Source organism: Hyperoodon ampullatus, assembly GCF_949752795.1.
Source record: "Hyperoodon ampullatus genome assembly, chromosome: 4".
In the NCBI taxonomy this organism is placed as follows: domain Eukaryota; kingdom Metazoa; phylum Chordata; class Mammalia; order Artiodactyla; family Ziphiidae; genus Hyperoodon; species Hyperoodon ampullatus.
The window spans coordinates 111,872,542-111,896,985 of NC_136917.1; the positions used below are offsets into that span (position 1 = coordinate 111,872,542).

At 37.7% G+C, this 24,444-nt stretch overlaps 1 protein-coding gene across 2 annotated transcripts; it reads left to right on the top strand.

Moving 5' to 3' along the window:
- Window positions 1-23,526, top strand: DHFR (dihydrofolate reductase; the record flags this gene model as incomplete). Of its 2 annotated transcripts, none has more annotated exons than XM_079703086.1 (6): window positions 1-110; window positions 450-499; window positions 2,968-3,073; window positions 10,609-10,735; window positions 15,413-15,528; window positions 23,448-23,526. In XM_079703086.1, 6 exons carry the CDS (start codon window positions 25-27, stop codon window positions 23,524-23,526), a joined length of 564 nt encoding a protein of 187 aa, XP_079559212.1. The 2 variants fall into 2 exon arrangements, with proteins under 2 accessions (XP_079559212.1, XP_079559211.1); XM_079703085.1 differs by having other exon boundaries at window positions 25-128.
- Window positions 23,527-24,444: the final 918 nt, after the last annotated feature.

The following is a 24,444-nucleotide window of genomic DNA, read 5'->3' on the forward strand; positions in this document are numbered from 1 at the left end:
TCGGAAGTGTTTTCTGCCGCTATCATGGTTCGTCCGCTAAACTGCATCGTCGCTGTGTCCCAGAACATGGGCATCGGCAAGAACGGGGACCTGCCCTGGCCCCCGCTCAGGTACCTGCTGGGCCGGGGGTGGGTCGAGTGTGTTGGATCGGAGCTTAATCGGGGCACCTGGGCCGGGCCGGGTCGACGCTGCGAGAAGAAGGGGTCGGACTCGTGACCTGAGTTGGCGGGAGGTAGGCTTAGACTTCCTTCCGCGTCAGGAGCCTGGCGGCTAGTAACTGATTTCCGTCCCGCTCCAGCTGCCCCGCTAGGCCTTTTTCCCCCGCGTCCTTCCCCAGAGCAAAGTCCCGGTCCTGGAGGTCCCCCCAGCGCACCGTTTGTCGGGTGCGTTAGAGCTGAAGCCCACGGGATCACATTCTGAGTAACTCCATGTGTTTCTCTAACTTGTAGGAATGAATACAGGTATTTCCAAAGAATGACCACAACCTCTTCAGTAGAAGGTAATGTGGGATTTTTAAGTGATTCAAATTTGCGAAGGGTCTTGCCTAAGGATGCTTACCAGTGCGAATTTTATGTAAAAGTTTTTCATGTTAGTCTGGGACCTTTTGTCCTAACATAAATGTGTATGCAGTTCCCAAGGTTCATTAAACATTTTTTTTGGAAAAAATTTCTTTGAGATTTTATGTGGGCGCGCGTACAACTCAGGTATTGGTCAAAATTGGAAGCTAGGTAGAGGCTTCTGTGGAGGTTAGCGCTGGCAAAGGAAACCAGAACAGGCCTTTGAAATAGCTGCTGGAAGAGATGATAGTGCCTGAATGGCAATAGAGAGGACAAAAGTCCAAAAAGCGGTTACAAGATACTCAATTTGGAGATATGAAAGTTAAAGGTGATGCAGGAAGGCATCAAAGATGAACTCTCAGATTTTCAGTTTGAGAGTCTGGGTGACATGGAGAATAAAGGAGTGGGGAATAGCGTGCAGCTGTAATGATGATGATTTTAAAGTGCTTGTAGTATATCTGGGACAATGTCAGGCACGGGGAACTAGGTGAATTGAGCCACTGGAGAGAAGAGGATAACCAAGGATAAAAATGTGGGCATGAGGGAGAAAAAACCTAAGAGACATGTGTGTTTATTCATTAGAGGAGGAATAGCAGAGTAAACAGGGAAACAGTAAATCAGAAAGGAGCAGATGCAGCATAACTATAACAGGGCAGATAAAAGGTACTTCAATTTGACCCTTGAGTCACTAGTGGAGACATGATGGCAAAAGCTTGAAGCTAAAAAATTGACATGAACCTCTCTCAAGAATCCTAAGTATGGCCTGCTAATAGGAAGAGCATCCCATGCCTGACCTGTTTGCTGGTTTTCAGTAAATATAGTATTACTTGGATGAACGAATGAAAGGGTACCAAGGATGTCTTGGCTTTTTTTTTTTTTTTTTTTTAATGCCTCCCTATGTCCTTCACTCATCATCTCTACCTTAGTTGTTAGGTCAGGTCTGTGCCATATTCCTCATCAGAATTCCTCACCTATTAGCTCCATTATCTTTAATAGTTGATATCTCCTTACTGAACACATAAAGCTCTGTCTTTGAAAATATAGTGCATATTGTATAAGGGTACTCTGAATTATAGGGGGTTTTTTGTTTGTTTACTCTTGGAGGAAAAATTTTTTTCCCAACATTTGGAGGTAATATTTGGTAAGAGTAGTGAAACAAAACCTGAAAAATGCTTAGTCTTACGACTTGCAGTTTGTAAATTTAGTGTTTTTGTTTAAATAAAATCAAACTAATGATGATTCTTTAAGAAAACAGATACAGGGACTTCCCTGGTAGCACAGTGGTTAAGAATCCGCCTGCCAATGCAGGGGACACGGGTTCGATCCCTGGTGCGGGAAGATCCCACATGCCACGGAGCAACTAAGCTTGTGCGCCACAACTACTGAGCCTGTGTTCTAGAGCCTGCGAGCCACAACTACTGAATCCCGCAAGCCACAACTACTAAAGCCCATGCGCCTGGAGCCCGTGCTCCACAACAAGAGAAGCCACTGCAATGAGAAGCCTGTGCACTGCAACGAACAGTAGCCCCCACTCACCGCAACTAGAGAAAGCCCATGCACAGCAACGAATACCCAATGCAGCCAAAAATAAATTAATTAAATAAATATTTTTTTAAAAAAGTAATAAAACAAAACTACATTAAAAAAAAAGAAAACATACATGCACTCCTTTTGATGGTCTACCAGAACATATCAGAAACCATAGAAATGAGTATGTTCCTTTGATCCAGATACCTGACTCCCAAGGGTTTTCTTCTCCTAAGTAATTAAACAAAAATGGAAGCTTTACATGTGTAAAGTTTTTATAGACGCGTTATACTTGAAATAGATGCACAGAGGCACAATTGATAATGTTTTAAGCTAACTGCATGGGATATTAAGCAGCTGTCTTTAAAAAAGTATGACTAATTTAAATCTATAAAGTATGCAAATATGAATAATACTGTTACATCAGTTATTACAGTACATATTAGATGCTGAGTATTGTTGTAAGTCTTCAATCGCCACAACAACTCTACAAGAAGGAACTATCGTTATCTCCGTTTTATAGATAAGGAAAGTAAGGCACAAGAGATAAACATGACTCACCTAGTAGATGACAGAATACATTCAATTTGAGCACTTCAACCCAGAATCTTTGCTCTTAACTACTATAATATACATGACTACAGTTGATGAAAACTATATATTGGTAATAAGTTGGCTAAAGCCAAAGGAAATAACAGTTACTAGACTTAGATAATGGATGACAAGTGGTAAATTTTGATAAAGCTGTTTTAAATTTTAATTTTTTAAAGCAGATCCACTAGGTGTCCCTATGACAATCATATCTATGCATATATGTATGAATATATAAAAATATATATGTATACTCCCAAAATATATTTATCTTTTGCATGTGACTTTACAGGTAAACAGAATTTGGTGATTATGGGTAGGAAAACCTGGTTCTCCATTCCAGAGAAGAATCGACCATTAAAGGACAGAATTAATATAGTTCTCAGTAGAGAACTCAAGTAAGTACTATACCATAAATTCACCACAAGAAAATCATGTTCCGTTTCTTATGGTAGAGGTCAGTATAGGACAAAATAAAATAGTATGAATGTAACTATGGATGAAGCTACTTAATATCATAAAGGTGATTACAAAAAATAAGAAGCAGTTATTTATGCCATATGACAGTAACTTATTCTACTCAAGTGACTAATTTCATCACCTTGACAAATTACATTAAATCTAACTATGGTAATAGATTTGCACGTTTCCTTGAACCATTATTCAGTAGACTTAAATATCAGTTATATAATGTAATTTAATAAACTTTTCTAGTTTCACGTAAAATCAAAACGCATATATTATGGAACTTGCCAGACTTAAGTGGTTATCCCCTCTCTGTACCTAGCCCTAAATGCAATAAGATGTAAATTTTAGGATGGGCTAAAAACTGGTCCTAGTCTTGTGCCCTGTTATTTCTAGTTTACCACAGCAGCCAAATAATATTTTGTGCTTATGTTCTTTACCCAGCATCTGAAGGTTAAAATTTTCAAAGTTTTGAAATGGAAGCATTTCCTAGGAATTCTAGGGAGTGTCTCTAGTTGGCCTGGGGGAGGAATTTTTCTGTTTACCAATTTAACATTAGGTAACTTAGTTCTGGATGCCTGGAAATGCCCTGGGGACTTGGCAGGTTGAGGAGGGGGAAGCAGTTTAGGTAAAAGCATTAAGACTCTTCATCAAGTCAACTCCAGTGCTTTTACCTTCACCAAGGCTTCCATGGCATTTACTCTACATGTGATGCAAACCGATTGCTATTTTGTTTCTTTTTGTTATTTTTTACATTGGTCCCAGCCCACTAAAATAACTTCTGGAACCTCAAGGGGTTTTGCAGGAGTTTTCTCGGGGGGAGAGGGGAACCTGAATTATACCATAAGGGAAAGTTTAGGGCTGGCATGGTAATTATTCTCTCTTAAACTAAAAATATAATCACACAAAAAATGCAGCATCAGGCTTCCCTGGTGGTGCAGTGGTTGAGAGTCCGCCTGCCGATGCAGGGGACACGGGTTCATGCCCCGGTCCGGGAAGATCCCACATGCCGCAGAGCGGCTGGGCCCATGAGCCATGGCCACTGAGCCTGCGCGTCCGGAGCCTGTGCTCCGGAACGGGAGAGGCCACAACAGTGAGAGGCCCGCGTACCGAAAAAAAGAAAAAAAAAAAAATGCAGCATCCTAGGGCACTGCTTGCTTAATAACGGTGGTCATAATATTCCTTTCCCATGTGTATTATTAGGGTTCACCCAGAGCAGCAGAACCAGTAGAAGATAGATAGATGGATAGATAGATAGATAGATAGATAGATAAAAGAATTTTATTGCAAGGAATTCCACAGTTGCGGGGCTGGGTAGGCAAGTCCAAGTATCTATAGGGCAGGCCATCAGGAAGGGCAGGGAGGAACTCTGCAGAAGGGCCTGAAGCTGCTGCCCGCTGGTGAAATTTCTTCTTCAAGGAAGCCTCAGATCTGTTCTTAAGGCCTTTCAACCCCTTGAATTAGGTCCACCCACATAAAAGTCATTTAATTATCAACTTTAATCACATCTGCAAAATACCTTCACAGCAACACCTAGATTAGTGTCTAAATAACTACTATAGCCTAGCCAAGTGAACACCTGAAGACTATCCAACCACGGAAGGAAAAACACTACACAGCTGTAGCCTAAGGGGATTCAGGCTTATATAGATTTTCTCCTAAATCCCTCCTAGAATGGTATAGGTTAAAAACCTGGAAGAAAGTATACCAGAATATTTCACTGATTGCCTTTGGGTGATGGGGAATATGTTGATGTGCATCTTGCCATCTGCCCCGATCTTCATGCTGTTCTCTTTCTCCTGGTTGCTAGGATATTCTGATTATATCTTGACTTCATAGAATCCAAATTCACAGACCGTATTGCCATTCCCAGAGACTCTTTAATAACATATTCTTGAATACTACTCAAGTTTATTTATGGCCAGCTTGAGCTAAAACAAACATAAAGAAATCTCAGTGGGGGAGATGTTCAGTTGGGCCAGCATATCTCCTCAAATGATGAGTCTTATTTCTTCCTTATGACCCCCCTGTGGTGTATGTAATTGGATTCAGTTGTTTCTTATGTATTTATATGTAACATTTGTTGGTGCATTTCACTTTTTTTTTAAGGCAGAGAGAAAATTTGAAATCTTTATCACCAAGCACACCAAGGAAATAGGGATACCAGTTAGAGAAAAAATTTAGAGTTATTTTTTGTCCCTTCTGCTTCCCTACTTGCTGGTCAGTTCCACACATATCCTGAGCACCTGCTATGTGCCAGGCACTGCTAGGTCCTAAATAAAGGGCGGGGGGAGATATACACATGTAAATCTCTTGCTCATGCAAGCTTTCAGAGATATTCAATTTTTCACCACCACCCCACAATGTAAAAAGAAACTGAATCCTCAAAGTAATCCAAAAATTTGCTGCCAGATACTAGTCATTTTGCATAACTGTTCCCTTAATAAGGTATAGAAAAATGCCTTTCCAAAGCTTTCTAGACAATCAAGTTGTGGCTTTAAAAGAAATATTATGCAGCCACATTTGGAAAACAGGCATTTTCTCAAGATGTTAAACATAGAATCATCATATGACCCAGCAATTCCACTCTTTGGTATATAACCAAGAGAAATGAAAACATGATTACATAAAAACTTGTACACAAATGTTCATAGCAGCATCATTCATAGCCAAAAAGTGGAAACATCCCAAATGTCCATCAGCTGATAAATGGATAAACAAAATGTGCTATATCCATGCAATGCAATGTTATTCCACAATAAAAGGAATGAAGTACTGATATATGCTACAACATGAATAAGCTTTGAAAACAGTATACTGAGTGAAAATTTAAAAAGCCACACACTGATGGCCATTTGATTCCATTTATATGAAATGAAATGTCCAGGATAGGCAAATCTGTAGAGACAGAAAGTAGATTATTGGTTGCCTGGGAGTGGGGAATGACTGATAATAGGTACAGGGTTTCTTTTGGGGGTGATGGAAATGTTCTAAAAGTAGATAATGATGGCAAGTGTACTCCATGAACATAATAAAAAATCACTGAATTGTATACATTAAAATGGTGAATTGTGTGGTATGTGATTTATATCAAAATAAAGAGGTTTTTTAAAGTCTTTGGAACCAAAAATCAAATAAAGAAGTTTTACTGCAATGCTGCAGCTTTGGCAGCATCTTTAGAAAATCCAAAATTGCCTGCATGATATAAGATGTTGTAAACTGTCTTCAGTCCATGAAGTTGTCTAACATTTCATGGCAGAATAATTTTTTATGGTCCTGCTATCATATTCTCCACAGTGATTAAAACTTTCTTCTCTTCATAAAGCTTGGGTTCTCTCCCCACCACTCACATTCTTGGTGTAGCAAAGACTTACCAACCTGGCTTCTAATACCTGTTCTGGCACCTATTAACTTTGTGGCTTTAGGCTTTTTTAACTTTGAGCCTTGCTGAGCCTCAACTTTCTTATCTACTGAGTGGGATTAATAATGACAACTTCTTAGGGTGATTTTGAGGGTTAATTAATATTTTATATGTTAAATTTCTGGCACACAGAAGGTACCCTACAGATATCAGGTCCTACTCCCCCAGTCCTTGCTATTTTAGCAAAATTACATAATTTTGTAGCTTATTGAAAATATTAATATTAATGAGATCACAATGGACAGGCTCATGATCTTATTTTCACCTTAACGTTATCACTTTGTTCTTCCTTCCCTCAATCTTGAGACAGAAAAATCCCCTGCTTTTAAAATCAATTCCTTCCCCCACCTCCACTGTTTTATTCTAGACTCCATTTTTTTTTCTGTCCTCAGGACCTTGCTCTATTATACTGCCCTTTAGTATTTTAAACCTCACCACAGATTACTTTTCTTCTTCTCTCAATTTTCCTGGAGCTTTCTTGTGTTAAATAACCTTAATGTAAGCCTCAATAATATTTATAGTGGCCTGTCACTTCTATGTTTTGCTCATGTTTTTACCTCCTTCAAGACTCAGCTAAGGGATCAGACTCCAAAGAGAATTCTTTCTGTCACCCCAACCAGATGAGGCACAACCTCTGTGCCCATCTAGCATCCTTCATACATCCCCATTGCATGTCCTTTTCACTTTTATGGCCACTGCTGAGCTTTTTTTTGCCTGCCATCACAACCTTCTTGGTACAGGAAGTGCATTTTTAAAAAAATCTCTATTTCCAGCACCTAGCATATCTCCTAGCAAAGTAGGGGTTCCAGAATTTTCATGGAATAAATGGTCTGTAGTCAGTTTATAAAAACAGAATCATCCCACATAACAACACTTTGTAACCTGCCTTTTCCCCACTCAATATATTAAAAGATTAATTTCTATAAATATTTTTAGTGGCCGCATAGTATTCAATTATGAGGATGAAGCATATTTGAATCAATTCTTAATAGTTAGAAATCACATTTTTAAAGACTGAGTATTAAAGGTCTTAAAGTGAACATATTTCTGAATTCTGGTTAAGATGTGATTCTAGCCTAGGGTTTTTGTTTTTAACTGTTTTCCCAACAGTCCTCAGGGAAATTGGGGAAGAATTCTATCTGCCATCCTCTTTCATCAGGCACAATGGAAAGGATAATGTTTATATAATACCCCAGGGTAATCAAATGAGGCAGCTTAAGGCCAGAAAACACTGGTCTGAGGGCTCTGCCTAAACTAGGCCACACCATCTGAGGCCTGAGGGAACCAGAATCTAACACCTTTGTAGCCCGTGACCACCAGTTGAAAGCCTATTGTCTGAATAAGAAGTGCAGCTCAGGCCCCAAAGTCAGGCTGCTGGAACTCAAATCCTAGGTCCACCATTTCCTAGCTGTGTGACTATTGGCAACCTAATCCCTCAACCTCAATATCCTCATCTGTAAAAAGGGATAATAGTTCCTACATAGGACTGCTGGCAACATTAAATGGTATGATGAGTATAAAGCAGTGCCTGACCCTACTACTTGTCAGAGCAAGTAGGCACTCAATAAATGTTAGATATTTTCTTTGTAATACAGCTATCCATCAGGTAAAAAGCAGCCTCCCTTGAATAGGGCTTTTAAGGAAAGGGATGGAAGTATCACTGGAGTGCCTGCTATGTGCATTATCTCTTTTAATCTTCATGCCAACCCTCTGAGGGAATTCAAGATTCTGGGTAACAAGCAAAATACCAATCATGGCCACACACTTCTTGATGTAGAGTATGTGTGCTACCACATACCAACTGTCCTTTGTGAGGGAATCCAGTCTGGATCGGATTGAGATAATTATAGAAAGAAAATTTAGCAATGAAATAAGTAACTATTGAGTGCTTGCTATATGGTATTTATTGTGTTAGTTTCTAGGATTTGTGCTGTGAAGAGGCTGATGAACTCAACCATTGGCTCAATTTTTTTGCTAATTTTCTGCCCATCTAGGGTCAAGTGTTTCTTGTGAAACATTTCTATACCACTAAGTAGCAATACTGTGCTGAAGCATTTCCTCCATGTCTTTTTTCAACTAAAATCTGAAACAAATCCTTAATCTGTTCTTTGTTTTCCTTTTTAGACTCACTGCAAAAGGGCAAAGAAATAGTCTTTACCTTAATCCCTTGAATCATTCTCAAGCCATTGTTCCACAGTCTTCACAAAAAGCTTGTCCCTTTTCTTTGAAGTCCACACCAACCACATATACCACCTTCTAAATCATTTTGCCGTAATCCACCTACTTCTAGAATACCTCTTCCGGTTTTCCTCTTATGTCAGTTCCTAAATCACCAATTTACATCCTACCTTAACTCCTGTCATCAGTCCTGACTTAAACATCCTCAGTTACTAAAACCATCTAGACTCTTTCAAAGTCATTGTAAACTTGGTTTATTAACTAGACTGTCTTCTCCCCCCAACTCCAAATCTGTTTCTTCTAAATTCAGTTCTCCCCTCGAATGGCCTGGTCCATCCTAGTCACTGCAACTGCCCTGATACCTTTGGGGATCCCTTGGCTCCTTTAGCTTCACCCTAGTCGTGTCTTCTTCCAGCTTTGAATCAAAATACATTCTTTGTGCTATCTTAACTCCTTGAGAGATGACAAAGAGCAAAGTAAGTCAAATAGATATCAAGAAGGTGAGAAAGGAGGCAGCAAAGAGAATGAATAGTCCCCATTAGCTCTTAGTTAATCATTGTTAGAACTACTAGTTCAAAGGCAATTATATTATTTTTTAAAAGCATCAGTCTAAGAACTTGACATTGAATTGTAATTTCTGTTGTGTCTAATTACTCTGAAAGCCAATTCTGCATGTTTCTTCGTTTATAAAGGGAATTGCAAACTCTCACCAAAATAACGGTTTTGGAGGTTGGGAGAGACTGAGCTAGTCAATATAAACAATAAATTAATTGACTTTTCCCCTTTGGGATTTTTAATTACAAAAGTAATAACATGCTCATTTTTTGATAATTCATTTATTTCTATATTGTTTGAAACATGAGAATCCTTTCCCCACACCCCAAAGGTAACCACATATTAACAGTTTGAATATCAGTCCAAACTACAGTCACTCAAACATATCACTCTTTTTCCAACATTTTATCATGAAGACTTTCAAGTCTATAGAAAGAATTTTACAGTAAACACCTGTATACCCACAACACAGATTCTACCACATAGATTATTTTATACTATGCTTGTTTTATCATCCATCCAACCATCCATCAGTCTTGTTATTTTTATGCTTTTCCAAGTAAACTGCAGACATTAGTATATTTTCCCCTAAATAATTCATTATGTATCTCATTAACTAGAGTTTAATATTACTTTACTGTTTTTTTCTTTTGAAATAAACATGTACAATGAAATGTACAAGTCTTACATGTACATTTGTTATATTTTATTTATTTATTTATTTATTTTGCGGTACGCGGGCCTCACTGCTGTGGCCTCTCGCATTGCAGAGCACAGGCTCCGGACGCGCAGGCTCAGCGGCCATGGCTCACGGGCCCAGCTGCTCCACGGCATGTGGGATCCTCCTGGACCAGGGCATGAACCCACGTCCCCTGCATTGGCAGGCGGACCCTCAACTACTGCGCCACCAGGGAAGCCCCTACATCTGCTATATTTTAACAAATATACGCACCTATGTAACCCCATATCAAAGATATAGGACATTACTGTCACTCCCAGAAAGCTGCCTCAAGTGAATTCCCAGTGAATCTTTACCCCATTCCTCCAGAAACAACTACTGTTGTGATTTTTTTTCCACCACAAATATCATGCAGTATCACAAGTGGTTCTATTTTTGATTCATTGTAGACCATACACACACAAATATGGGTTGAATTATTGGCCATGGGCCATACTGATGTTAAATGCTTTTTATTGAAAGGTTTCATATTTATGATGATTTTAATTTTATAATTACTGCCTCCTAGTCAGATTATTTGACTAGTATGAATGGAGTTTATAGAAATTATGTGTAATTCTTTCTTGTAATCTCAGGGAACCTCCACAGGGAGCTCATTTTCTTGCCAAAAGTTTGGATGGTGCCTTAAAACTTATTGAGCAACCAGAATTAACAAATACAGTGGACATGGTATGGATAGTGGGAGGCAGTTCTGTTTACAAGGTAAGTAACGTTATCTGTGACTATAAGGAAATAGTCTACCCTCTTTCTTTCAGCTTCCCTGCCATCTCAACTTTAAAAAATTAAGCCATGAGCAAAGGAAGCATGTTATTTCTCCTGGAAGTTAGACATATTGCCAATCTGCACTATTCATTTTTTGATACTATCATACAAAATAAATGAAAATTTTAAAGTAAGTTTTTAGGTCTGTACCAGTCTATTTTCAATTCAAAATAGTTGATGTTTCCAATTTTAAAAACATTCTAAATCCTTCCTGAGAATTGTACTTGCACTGCATTGTCTTCTCCTCCCTGGATGTGCCTAAATACACTAAGCTATCGTCTTTTCCTCAAGGATAAATATTATGTCCCTTACTGAGGAAAGGCTGTGGCCCTCCTTTGAGATACACTGACTGGATGTATATGAACTTGTTCAAAGCACAAGACTTTCCCTCAACAATTTTCGTATAAAGTGAGGGTAGGGGGAAAGTGTGACATGATTTCGTATCATAAGGGAAGACACTGTGTTAAATAGAAAATATTCCTTTTTCTTGATACCAGATGACTCCAGCTTTAAAAATTTTTGAGGATAATGAATAGAATTTTATAACTCTTTTATAACACTGAGGAAAGTTTACATTTCTGGAGAGGAAAAATCAGCCCCTACCCTTTATAGCTTGTCGTAATATATGAACACTGAAATCATTTTAGAAAGAAGTATACCAGGATCCTAGGTGGCATTATAAAAACTCTGTTTCTTGGGTTCCTGTTTCTACAATCTTTAACGTTCTCCATTTGTAATAGGGGGGAAATAGATATTTTCCTTTGATCTTTTCAGCCAAGAATGAATTTCTAAGAAACTAAGTTGTTTATTTTGCTGAGTGCCGATCACATTTTGAATGATTCAATACCATAGTCACTTGAAAATGTATTCTTTAAACAATTTAAGTACTTAAATACATTTATGTAATTTAATATATCTGTACTTGCATAAATAATAAAGAAGTAGAATCTGTAGGTTTTTGCATTATCCACCTCACATCACATTGACTTACAGAACATTCTGGACTACCAGCCTGTTTTTGTAAATAAGGTTTCAATGGAACACAACCATGCCCATTGGTTTAGTGTTGTTTATGGCTGCTTTTGCCTACAAAGGTAAGAAACCATATGGCCCACAAAGCCCTAAAATGTTTACCATCTGACCCTGTACAGAAAAGGTGGGCCAGGATTATTTGGCCTGAGGCAACCCAGCACTGGAGCCGACAGGCCCTTTGGTGGGGCTAATGGCAGACTCTGGGAGGGCTCACACCAAGGAGTACTTCCCAGAACTTCTGCTGCCAGTGTCCTTGTCCAAGCAGTGAGCCCCAGCTGCCCCCCGCCTCTGCAGGAGCACTTCAACACTAGTAGCCGTGTGGCTGACAGGGTCTTGGTGCTCTGGCCAGGAGTCAGGCCAGAGCCTCTGAGGTGGGAGAGCCGAGATTGACATTGGTCTACCAGAGACCTCCCAGCCCCATGTAATATCAAATGGCGATAGCTGTCCCAGAGATCTCCATCTCAACACTAAGACTCAGCTCAACTCAACGACCAACAGGCTACAGTGCAGGACACCCTATGCCAAACAACTAGCAAGACAGGAACACAACACCACCCATTAGCAGAGAGGTTGCCTAAAATCATATGTTCACAGACACTGCAAAACACACCACTGGACGTGGTCGTGCCCACTAGAAAGACAAGATCCAGCCTCATCCACCAGAACACAGGCACCAGTCCCCTCCACCAGGAAGCCTCCACAACCCACTGAACCAACCTTACCCACTGGGGGCAGACACCAAAAACAATGGGAACTATAAGCCTGCAGCCTGCGAAAAGGAGACCGCAAACACAGTAAGTGAAGCAAAATGAAACAGAGAAACACACAGCAGATGAAGGAGCAAGGTAAAAACCCACCAGACCAAACAAATGAAGAGGAAACAGGCAGTCTACCTGAAAAAGAATTCAGAGTAATGACAGTAAAGATGATCCAAACTCTTGGAAATAGAATGGAAAAAATACAAGAAATGTTTAACAAGGACCTAGAAGAATTAAAGAGCAAACAAATAATGATGAACAACACAATAATTGAAATTAAAAATTCTCTAGAAGGAATCAATAGCAGAATAACTGAGGCAGAAGAACAGGTGAGTGACCTGGAAGATAAAATAGTGGAAATAACTACTGCAGAGCAGAATAAAGAAAAAAGAATTGACAGTCTCACAGACCTCTGGGACAACATTAAATGTACCAACATTCAAATTATAGGGGTCCCAGAAGAATAAGACAAAAAGAAAGCATCTGAGAAAATATCTGAAGAGATTATAGCTGAAAACTTCCCTAACATGGGAAAGGAAATAGTCAATCAAGTCCAGGAAGTGCAGAGTCCCATACAGGATAAATCCAAGGAGAAACACGCCAAGACACATATTAATCAAATTATCAAAAATTAAATACAAAGAAAAAATATTAAAAGCAGCAAGGGAAAAGCAACATACAAGGGAATCCCCGTAAGGTTAACAGCTGATCTTTCAGCAGAAACTGCAAGCCAGAAGGGAGTGGCAGGACATATTTAAAGTGATGAAAAGGAAAAACCTACAACCAAGATTACTCTACCCAGCAAGGATCTCATTCAGATTCAATGGAGAAATTAAAACCTTTACAGACAAGCAAAAGTTAAGAGAATTCAGCACCACCAAACCAGCTTTACAACAAATGCTAAAGGAACTTCTCTAGGCAGGAAACACAAGAGAAGGAAAAGACCTACAAAAACAAAACAGTTAAGTAAATGGTAATAGGAATATACATATCAACAACTACCTTAAATGTAAATGGGTTAAGTGCTCCAACCAAAAGACAGACTGGCTGAATAGAAACAAAAACAAGACCTGTATATATGCTGTCTACAAGAGACCCACTTCAGACCTAGGGACACATACAGAATGATAGCGAGGGGATGGAAAAAGATATTCCATGCAAATGGAAACCAAAAGAAAGCTGGAGTAGCAATTCTCATATCAGATAAAATAGACTTTAAAATAAAGACTATTAAAGAGACAAGGACACTACGTAATGATCAAGGGATCTATCAATGAAGAAGTTATAACAATTGTAAATATTTATGCACCCAACATAGGAATACCTCAATACATAAGGCAAATGCTAACAGCCATAAAAGGGGAAATCAACACAATACAGTAACAGTAGGGGACTTTAACACCCCACTTTCACCAATGGACAGATCAGCCAAAATGAAAATAAATAAGGAAACACATATGCTAACACATATATATGGAATCTAAAAAAGAAAAAACAAAAAACGGTTCTTAAGAACCATGGGGCAGGACAGGAATAAAGACACAGATGTAGAGAATGGACTTGATATGGGGAGGGGGAAGGGTAAGCTGGGACGAAGTGAGAGAGTGGCATGGACCTATATACACTACCAAACGTAAAATAGATAGCTAGTGGGAAGCAGCCGCATAGCACAGGGAGATCAGCTGGGTGCTTTGTGTCCACCTAGAGCAGTGGGATAGGGAGGGTGAGAGGAAGATGCAAGAGGGAGGAGATACGGGGGTATATATATATGTATAGCTGATTCATTTTGTTATACAGCAGAAACTAACACAGCATTGTAAAGCAATTATACTCCAATAAAGATGTTAAAAAAAGAAAAAAGTTGGACCATATATCATTAACTTTGATACAGATCTTCAAATGCTGCTGTGATTAGTCCCTTCAATTTTTCTAATTTTTGGTACAGTAAGAATTGGTAGAATACTGATTTGATTGGGGCAAGAGAATAAATGATTTAATGTAAGCCATGGTATTGAAAATAAAAAGTAAAATTCGTTCTATGCCCTTTGTATGGAATTTTAAGTATTACACACAGTTGAATTTATATGTATATGTGTTTTTGTTTTGTTTCAAAAGCTATTTCAAAATCAAGAGTTATTGCTTTCTTAGAGTTGCAGTTGGGACTCCTGACTTTGTATTAGAATTTTAAGATATTTGTTCCAGGGCAGTTTTTTTTCTGTATAAACTATCAATAGTACTATAGGCAGTAATAGAAAAATCATTAACAATATAATGCCAAATGCAATCATTGGCAACAAGAGACAGAATAAATTACCTACTAGCATTGTAACTATCTGCTGAGAAATTGAGGCATTAAATTTTATGTATATGTACTAAGTATGCCCTTGGGATTTTCATTAGTCAAGGTCTCATGAAATTACTATCCTATCCATATATACATATGTAAATTTTTTCTATGGAGGGTAACTAGATAATCTGGGGTTTTTAATTCTTAAACAACAACCAAAGATAAAAGACAAAATTGAATGCTTAAAATGAAAAAAAGAGTTCATGTAAGCAAACTAGAGCCCAGAGTATGTTTGAACTCACCCTTGTAATTACTGATAAATGATTAGGGCCATTCCCAACTAAGTCATATTTTGCAGGGTCCCAAACTAAAGAATAGGATAATTAAATAGCATCCTTTGGAGGTAACAAGATATGTAGCATGTCTCTAATATCTAGTACAAACTTCAGTATGTAATTAAAGCAAAAATATTAGAGTTTCTATAACTTTTGACACAGATAAATAAGGAAATTGATTGATGCCTTTTGTTTTATTTCAAAGGAAGCCATGAACAAGCCAGGCCATCTTAGACTATTTGTGACAAGGATCATGCAGGAATTTGAAAGTGACACATTTTTCCCAGAAATTGATTTGGAAAAATATAAACTTATCCCAGAGTAAGTAAAATGTTATTCATTGGTCTGAAGCACCTTTGGCTTTCCTGCTTAAGAATTATAGAAAAGAAGACTTCCCTGGTGGCGCAGAGGTTGAGAGTCTGCCTGCCGATGCAGGGGACATGGGTTTGTGCCCCGGTCCGGGAAGATCCCACATGCTGCGGAGCGGCTGGGCCCGTGAGCCATGGCCGCTGAGCCTGCGTGTCCGGAGCCTGTGCTCCACAAAGGGAGGGGCCACAACAGTGAGAGGCCCGCGCACCGCAAAAAAAAAAAGAATTATAGAAAAGAGAATGTCTCTTCAGATTGAATTCGATGTAGCAATGTGTTTTATAGACAAAAACTATAGGAATTTTTGGATATCTGCTTTAACAGACTTGGGAATGTTCAGGTTTTAATGACTTCACTGAAATCTGGAGAATAGGCATTAGTTCATTCTGTAAGATCAGTGCTTATTTAGCATCAGACTTTGTCTTAGGCATTGGGGATACAGTGTTTACCAGGACAGATGATGTCACTATTCTCCAGGAGATTACATCGTTTATAGTAGAGGAGGAGGGTGGCAAATAATAGATAAACATCCAGAGAGTTGCTGTGTGGTAGATTGAAATACTGTGATGTGGTAGATACTGTGTAGTCTGAGAAGTCCTCTCTGAAGAGTGATGTCTACAGCAGATCTAAATGGCAAGAAGCCAGCCACACAAAGGGCTGAGGAGAGCATTCCGGAAACCAGAAGTAGCTAGCGCAGAGAACTGAGGGCAGAAAGAAGCCTGGCGTGTTCCCTGAACCTGAAAGCCATGGTGGGCGTTGTGAGCGAGGGGGAGACCAAGAGGGATCAGACCCAGGGCAGGTTTAGAGGGTTCTGAATAGAGAGTGATACTCTTCTGTTTATGGGCAATGGGCTGGAGGGGACAAGAGTGAAGCAGGGAGACCAGTTACAGTAGTTCAGGCGAAAGATGAAGGAACTAACTTAGTGGTGGAGGTGGAAGAAGATGTTACACTTGATTTACTCTGTAGTTTACTTTGATTTTAGCATGAAACTGTCTGCTTTTGAAAACATTTTAGTTTAAAAGCGCTTTTCAGCTGTTGGCTATGCAGAGTAGAAGATTAATTATATCAACACTTTTAGACTAGCTCTTAACACACTCTTTCAAACACTCTCAGTTGAAAACAGTCATTCTTTTAGTGCAAGTTTGATTTTGGAAATACCTCCTAAAAGCAGCATTCAGAGCCAAGTCTGAATAAATGGATGGCCAAGGTTTAGAATAAAGTATATTACTTTACAGAGTAATATAGGTAATGGTCTCAAATCAAATGAAGTTTGTGACTGATTTTCTTGGGCTCTTAACTAGGTCGAAAGAAAACTGGAAATTCTAAGAACTCTAAAAAGTTTCTAAACAGCTAAAGTACAGGCTTTTGCTTATAGTCTCCAAAGGTGACTACTTAGAAAAATCACATTGATTTCATATATATATATATTTTTAAATCAGCTGTGTTTCTTTGTCCCACCTTATTTTCTCTTGTACTGCTTAGATCGCTGATTCTCACATTATGTGGATATTGATCTCTGCTATCCCTCATTTCTTACCTTTCTTTTTGCTACTAACAAAAAGAATAGATTACTGTGTGAATCAGCTTCATATTAAATACCTGTGTAAACCCTGTCACTCTAGATTAGACCTCTTTCCAAAGCTATGACCCTTCAAGATCCTTGATAACTTAAAACAAATACAATTCTGGCTCTTTGACTCTGAGAAAACAAAATATTAACATCTACTGAGAAATGATTCACACATCTCAACATTCACCCATTCGAAGTATATAATTCAATGGTTTTAGTATATTCAGAGTTGTGCAGCCATCACCACAATCTTAAGTTCAGAACATTTTCACCATCCATAAAGAACCCCTGTACACATTAGCAGTCGCTCTCCATTCCCTTCCCCTGCTGGTTCTAGGAACCACTAAATCTATTTTCTATCTCTATAGATATGCCTATTCTGGATATTTCATGTTAACAGAATCATATAATATGAAGTCCTTCTTGGAATTGGCTTCTTTCACTTAGCATACTGTTTTCAAGGTCACCCATGTTGTGATATGTATCAGTACTTCACGCCAAAAAGAATTCCATTGTATAGATTTACTACATTTTATTTATCCATTCACCAATTAGTAGACATTTGATTTATTTCCACTTTTTGGTTAATGTAATGCTGTTTTGAACATTCATGTACAAGTTTTTGTGGGGATGTATATTTTCATTCCTCTTGGGTATTATCTGGGAGAAGAATCACTGGGTCATATAGTTTAACATTTTGAGGAACTGCTGAACTTTTGATAATGTGACTGTACCATTTTACAGTCCCACAGCAACATACAAAGGTTCCAGTTTCTCTATATCCTTGCCAACACTTGTTATTGTCTGCCTTTTTGGTTATAGCTATCCTAGTAGGGATGAGGTGGTATCTCATTGTGGTTTTGATTTGCATTTCCCTAATGACTAATGATGTTGAACATCTTTTCAGGTGCTTATTGAAGATTTATATACTGTATCTTCTTTGGAAAAGTATCAATTCACATCCTTTGCCCATTTTAAAAATTTGGTTATTTATCTTTCTATTACTGAGTTTTAAGTGTTCTTTGAATATCCTGAATACAAGTCCTTTATCAGATATATGAGTTGAAAATATTTTCTCCTATTATCTGAATTGTCTTTTCACTTTCCTAATTCATTTTCACTTTTCTTAATCATTTGCAGCACAAAGGTTTTTAATTTTTATGTAGTCCAATTTTTCTATTTTTTCCTTTTGTCAATTGTCCTTTTGGTTTCATACCTAAGAAACCATTACCTAATCCAAGCTCACAGAGATTTTTTCCTGTGTTTTCTTCTAAGAGTTTTATAGTTTTAACTCTTAATTTAAGTCTATGATCTGTTTGAGTTAATTTATACATGCTATAAGGAAGAGGTCCAAGTTCATTCTTTGGTAAGCAGCACACCAGTTGTCCTAGCACTATTTGTTGAAAAGACTGTTCTTTTCCCCGACTGAATTGTCTTAGCACCTCTGTGGAAAATCTGTTGACCATAAATGTGAGGGTTTATTTCTGGACACTCGGTTCTGTTCCACTGATCTACATGTGTATCTTTATGCCAGAACCACACTGTCTTGATCACTGCAGCCGTGTAATAACTTTTGCGATCAGGAAGTACTAGTCTTCCAACTTTGTTGTTCTTTGTTGTTTTGACTACTCTATGTTCCTTGCATTTCCACGTGAATTTCATGATCAGCTTGTCAATTTCTGCCAAAAAGCAAGCTAGGATTTTGATAGAGATTGCCCTGTATCTGTAGATTACTTTGGAGAGTATTGCCATCACATCAGTATTAACTGCCAAATCATGAACATTTGATGTCTTTTCAACTTATTTAGATCTTCCTTAATTTCTTTCAGCAATGTTTTGTAGCTTTCAGTGTACAAACCTTGCACTTCATTGTTAAATTTATTCTTAAATATTTTGTTCTTTTTGATACTATTGTAAATCAAATTGTTTCTTAATTTTATTTTCAGATTGTTCATTGCTAATATATAGAAATACAATTGATTTTTGTTTATTGAGCTTGTATCCTGCAACCTCACTGAACTCATTTATTCTGATTGTAAATGGATTCCTTCAGATTTTCCAGATACCGAATATATCATTTGCAAATAGAGATAGTTTTACTTCTTCCTTTCTAATCTGGATATTTTTTATTTCTTTTTCTTGCCTAATTGTCCTGGCTAGAACCTCCAGTATGATGTTCAATAGAAATGGCAAGAGCAGACATCCTTGTCTTGTTCCTGATCTTAGAGAGAAAGCATCCATTAAATACGATGTTAGCTGTGGGTCTTTAATACATGCCCTTTATCACACTGAGGAAGATCTCTTCTATTTCTAATTCATTGAGTGTTTTTATCATGAAGGGGTATTGGGTTTTGTCAAATACTTTTTTTTTGAGTCTCTTGGGATAATCATGTGGTTTTTGTCATTAATAAGACAAAATATATAATTAATACTTAATACGCTATCAATATGGTATATTACATCAGTTGATTTTTCTGTTAAGCCCATCTGGCATTTTTGAGATAAATCCCACTTGGTAGTAATGTATAATCCTTTTTATATGTTGCTGAATTCCATTTGCTAATATTTTGTTGAGGATTTTTACATTTATATTCATAAGGATATTGGTATATTGGTCCGTAGGTTTTTTTTGGTAATGTCTTCATCTAGTTTTGCTATCAGGATAGTGCTAGCCTCACAGAATGAGTTGGGAAGTGTTCTCTCCTCTTTTACGTTTTAGAAGAATTTGTGAAGGACTGGTATTAATTCTTCTTTAAATGTCTGAGAAATTTTTAATGGTGAATAGACTGAGATAGGAAATTGCTATCCAAAGCCAAAATTCAAAGAAATTGCTCCAAAATGGACATTCTAAACAAGGCTATGGAAGAAAACAAAAAGTCCTTTCTTCCACTGCAGCACGTCGTGGTCATCTGTACTTTCAAGCCTGTAGCAATGTAGTAACAGCTTCTTTAACATGGGATGGAGGGAATCCCCTAAGGGATAAGGGAGATATGAGGTAGTATAAATCTTTCATGAAATAGAGAAAAAGGAAACCTGAAGCAAAGAGTATATGCTTTGTCCCTGGACGTCTGTAACATTGCTCAATTCTGGAGCTTTCTTTCCAAATCTCTCTACATTGGGCAACTTAGAATTGCTCCCTACTGTCCAGAAATGAGTTCTGATCATTCTTTACTCCCCTTCATTCTTTCCCCACAGCTACCCACTTTGTTTAGACATCCATTATCCCTCTCCTAGGCCTCTTGTGGTTACATAGGTTTCAGTTCAAATACAGTATCTTTTATTAACACCAAACTTCCTGGTAATAAAAGCACCAGTATAATGAAATAAAATGAAAGAGGACTACTGTGAAGCAAGAAGAGAATAAATTAAAATGTAGATGAAGCCACAAGTGGTAGAAGTCTAAAAGCAGAATATTAACAAAGTAAGATGGTTTTACTTTGTGTCTCCCTTTTTTCCCAGTGGGTCATTGTCAATGCAATCATTTTTTTTTGACAGCACCATGCCAGCCTGTCCATTAAGGCTCTGCCCTTATTCATCTTGCCTGGAAGAAGTCTTTCTATCTCAGACTATTTCACACTAGGATCCAACCAAACCATCAGAGCAAAATACTTATAGCAACAGTCTTCCCACTTAATGAGCCCCAAACAGACTTCTCCTTCTAGTTAACAACCTTTCATGTGATCATGTAGTCAAATAGGATTAAAGACCAGAAGAGGCCTTTGAGGCAGTAATTGCCTCCAGAGCTGGGACAGATGCCCCTCACCAGTAGACACTTGAAGTAAGATTTAGATGGGCTGATGTTTCCTCTTCCGTTCCCATTATTTCTTGACTGTCCAACAGGATCCTGGCATATTTGTCCATATTATTTGTGGATCCCTCTCCTCCTGAGCCTGTGCTTCCTATAGAGTCATCATTTTTAGTTATGATTTAGTTCTTATAGATACCTGTTCCAGGAACTCTGTTTACCTCTATTTTAGACCTTCCATCAGATCATCTCTGCATTATTCTCATGCTCCTTTGTCAGTTCAGATCTTATGATTATTTGTATTCATTTGCTTCTTTAATGCTTGAAGATTCTAGAAAAGACCATCTATCTGGGCGGTTCATAATAAATAGGTGGTATTTCCAAATCCTGTTAGACTTAAACTTGGAGTTCAAAGGTTGCTCTTAGACAGTTTGTTCTTCAGAAAAGTTTGGAATTATGATTATGAGGTAGTTATCATTATTAAAACAGACTGAATATGTGAATATTGTGGAAAGTAAAATTAATCTTAAGCAGAATTAAATTTTCATTTCACAGAGAAAATAAACATTATTACCATGACTAGTGACCATATCTAGCCCATAGCATAGTTATTTCTAAATCATTATTATTCATGGTGTTAGAAATAGCTTTGATTTGATACTTTGCTTTTATCTTGTTAACTGACAATCTTGATACTCTTGAGAATTTTACACACACACACAAATGTAAATGTTGCTTTTGGTGACTCATCTAAGAAAGCAAAATTGTGGTTTAAAGTTGGCCTAGTAAAATCATTTCTTTAAACAAAGAAAAAACTATATTGCTACTAAAACAGTAGAACAGAAACAGCTTAGGAAATGGTTAGTAAATAGAAACATACCTTCTTCCTCTGAAATATATTCTCCTTTTTTTTTCTTACATATTATTATGCTATTGTTATTTCATGTTTCTAATTATATTTTTTTCAAAATGGCATAATCTCTAATTGGTCAACAAAATGTTAATTCCTATTATTACTCAGCATTCTGTTGGGTATCATAAGAGATTTAAATTTGTTTTCTATGTTATCTCTGCCTACAATAAGGTTAGAAAATAGTTAGGGGGACAAAACAATCTAATATCATTAATGGGTAACATTTGTAGAGCACTTAATATAGCAGGCACAGTGCTAAATTCTCTATAAGGATGAAGACTTTTTATTGATAGCTAAGTGTCACACAGCAGAACCAGATTCAAACACAAGCCTGACTAAAGCAAGTCTTCCTGACCCCTCATCTCGAGCACAGTGGATACAGCCAGCACAAACCTATGGAAGTACACCAAGATTAGGGTTGTGGACAAGAGTGGTCAGAAGAGCCTTCAGTGGAAGACCCAGGTTTGGGGTTTTCTTTGTCGGGGGGGGGCGGCGGTGGTGTTCAGTGAAAAATAATTTTTTTGTTGTCATAAGAACACAGCATGAGATCTACTCTCGACAAATGCTTAAGTGTACAATACACTATTGTAAACTGTAGGCCGAGCGTTACACAGAAGATCTCCAGAACTTGCTCATCTTGCTGAAACTTTATATACCCTTTGAACAGCTACTCCCTGTTTCCTCCTTCCCTCAACCCCTGTGAACTAACCTTCTACTCTCTGTTTCTATGAATTTGACCATTGTAAATTTCTCATATAAGTAGAATCATGCAGTATTTGTCCTTCTGTGACTGACTTATTCCACTTAAAATAATGTCCTCCAAGTTCATCCATGTTGCTGCATGTGGCAGGACTTCCTTGTTTTTTGAAGGCTGAATAATATTCCATTGTATGTATACATATTCATCTGTCGCTGTAGTTTCCATATCTTGGCTATTGTGGATAACGCTGCAGTAAACATGGAAGTACAAATAATCCCTACAAGAGATAAGTGTTGGCGAGGATGTGGAGAAATTGGCACTCTTGTACATTGTTGGTAGGAATGTAAAATGATGCAGCCACTATGAAAAACAGTATGATGTTTCCTCAAAATACTAATAATAGAACTACCATATGATCCAGCAATCCCACTTCTAAGTATATACCCAAAGGAGGGCCTGGGTTTTGACTTAGAAGCTGAAGGAAACACACACCTAAGTGAGTGTTAGGGAGTAGAAAAGATCAGATAAACAGTGATTCTAGTAAAGGATATGAAATAAGCCACACAGTGGGGAATTAGAGCAGTGTGGTGTCCACTGATTAAACAGAAATCAAGAATCCCCATGCACCACACACAACTTCAGTTCCACTCTAACAGTTAAAGGTTGTGTTTTATTTTTTCTCTGCTCACACAAGAGATTTGATACCAAATGTAAGACTTGCAAAAAGTTCTTAAGAAATTTCATATTAGCTGGGTGACAGAGTGGGAACATAAAAGAGAAACTGCTAACAGTGGTTAGTTTGGGGGAGAAAAACTAGGAGTTAGAAGGAAAGGAAGAAGAATCATACTTTTTATTTTCTAACTTTCTGTAGTTTGAATTTTTTCTTACTATTTGCATGTGTAGTATATTTGCATAATATTTAATTATACATCTTTTTCTTTTACAGATATCCAGGTGTTCCTTCTGATGTCCAGGAGGAGAAAGGCATTAAGTACAAATTTGAAGTATATGAAAAGAACAATTAATGTGAAAGTGTTTTCTGATCTATTTCAAGCCTCCTCCTCCCCCAGCAAAATTATGTATTTTTTGTTGTAGAGACTTTTGTTGACTTTAGATCTATGGATAATTATTTCTAAGCAAAGTACTTTTATTCCCTATTAATCTTAACTAGACTGTATCAGGTACCATCTGTGAAACATTTCTTGCTGTAACTTCCTGAATGCCCATCAACAGTCAAGAATAGGTGACCAGCACCTGCCTAGGGTAGAATATCTACCAAGACAGCCCAAAGTGGGAAAGTGCCCTGGTAGCATGAGCTGAAACCAGAGCCTATAGAGCTAGGAGCTAGGCAGATGGGTCCAAAGGTCAGAAATGGATTATAAACAGAAGAGCTAGCATTCAGTTATTTAAATTAGATCAAAAGAGGGACTGTGAATTACTTTATATCACACTTCTGAAAAAAATTCTCTTCACTCAAACCAGGAGTCAGTAAGTTGAAAAATCCAGGATATTCCACGGGGATAGTAAAGAGGCAGGTACGAGACTACCTTTTCGGTGGTTAAAGGAGAAGGTTTGAGACCTTAAAAAACTTTGTTCCTGATCTTCACTGAGATTGCATGGGATGTTACAATGATAGAACAAGAATTGGCTGCTCTTTACAAAAAAGAATAATCTAATATCAAACATAATGGCTAAAATTAAAAATTCATAGAGGTAATAAATTGAGAATGAATATTGCTAGAAACCAAAATTAGTAAGTTAGAAACTAAACTTCACAGAACTAAAAAATGAAAATTAAAACATGTTTTACCCATCACGTTAGCAAAAATTTAGATTAAGTATCCAAAAAAAATAGCATTTTCTGCCTTATAAATTGGTACAACCTTTTTAGAGTGTAAGTTATCAATATCAATTAGAATTCAAAATATTCTGGGTTTGGACCC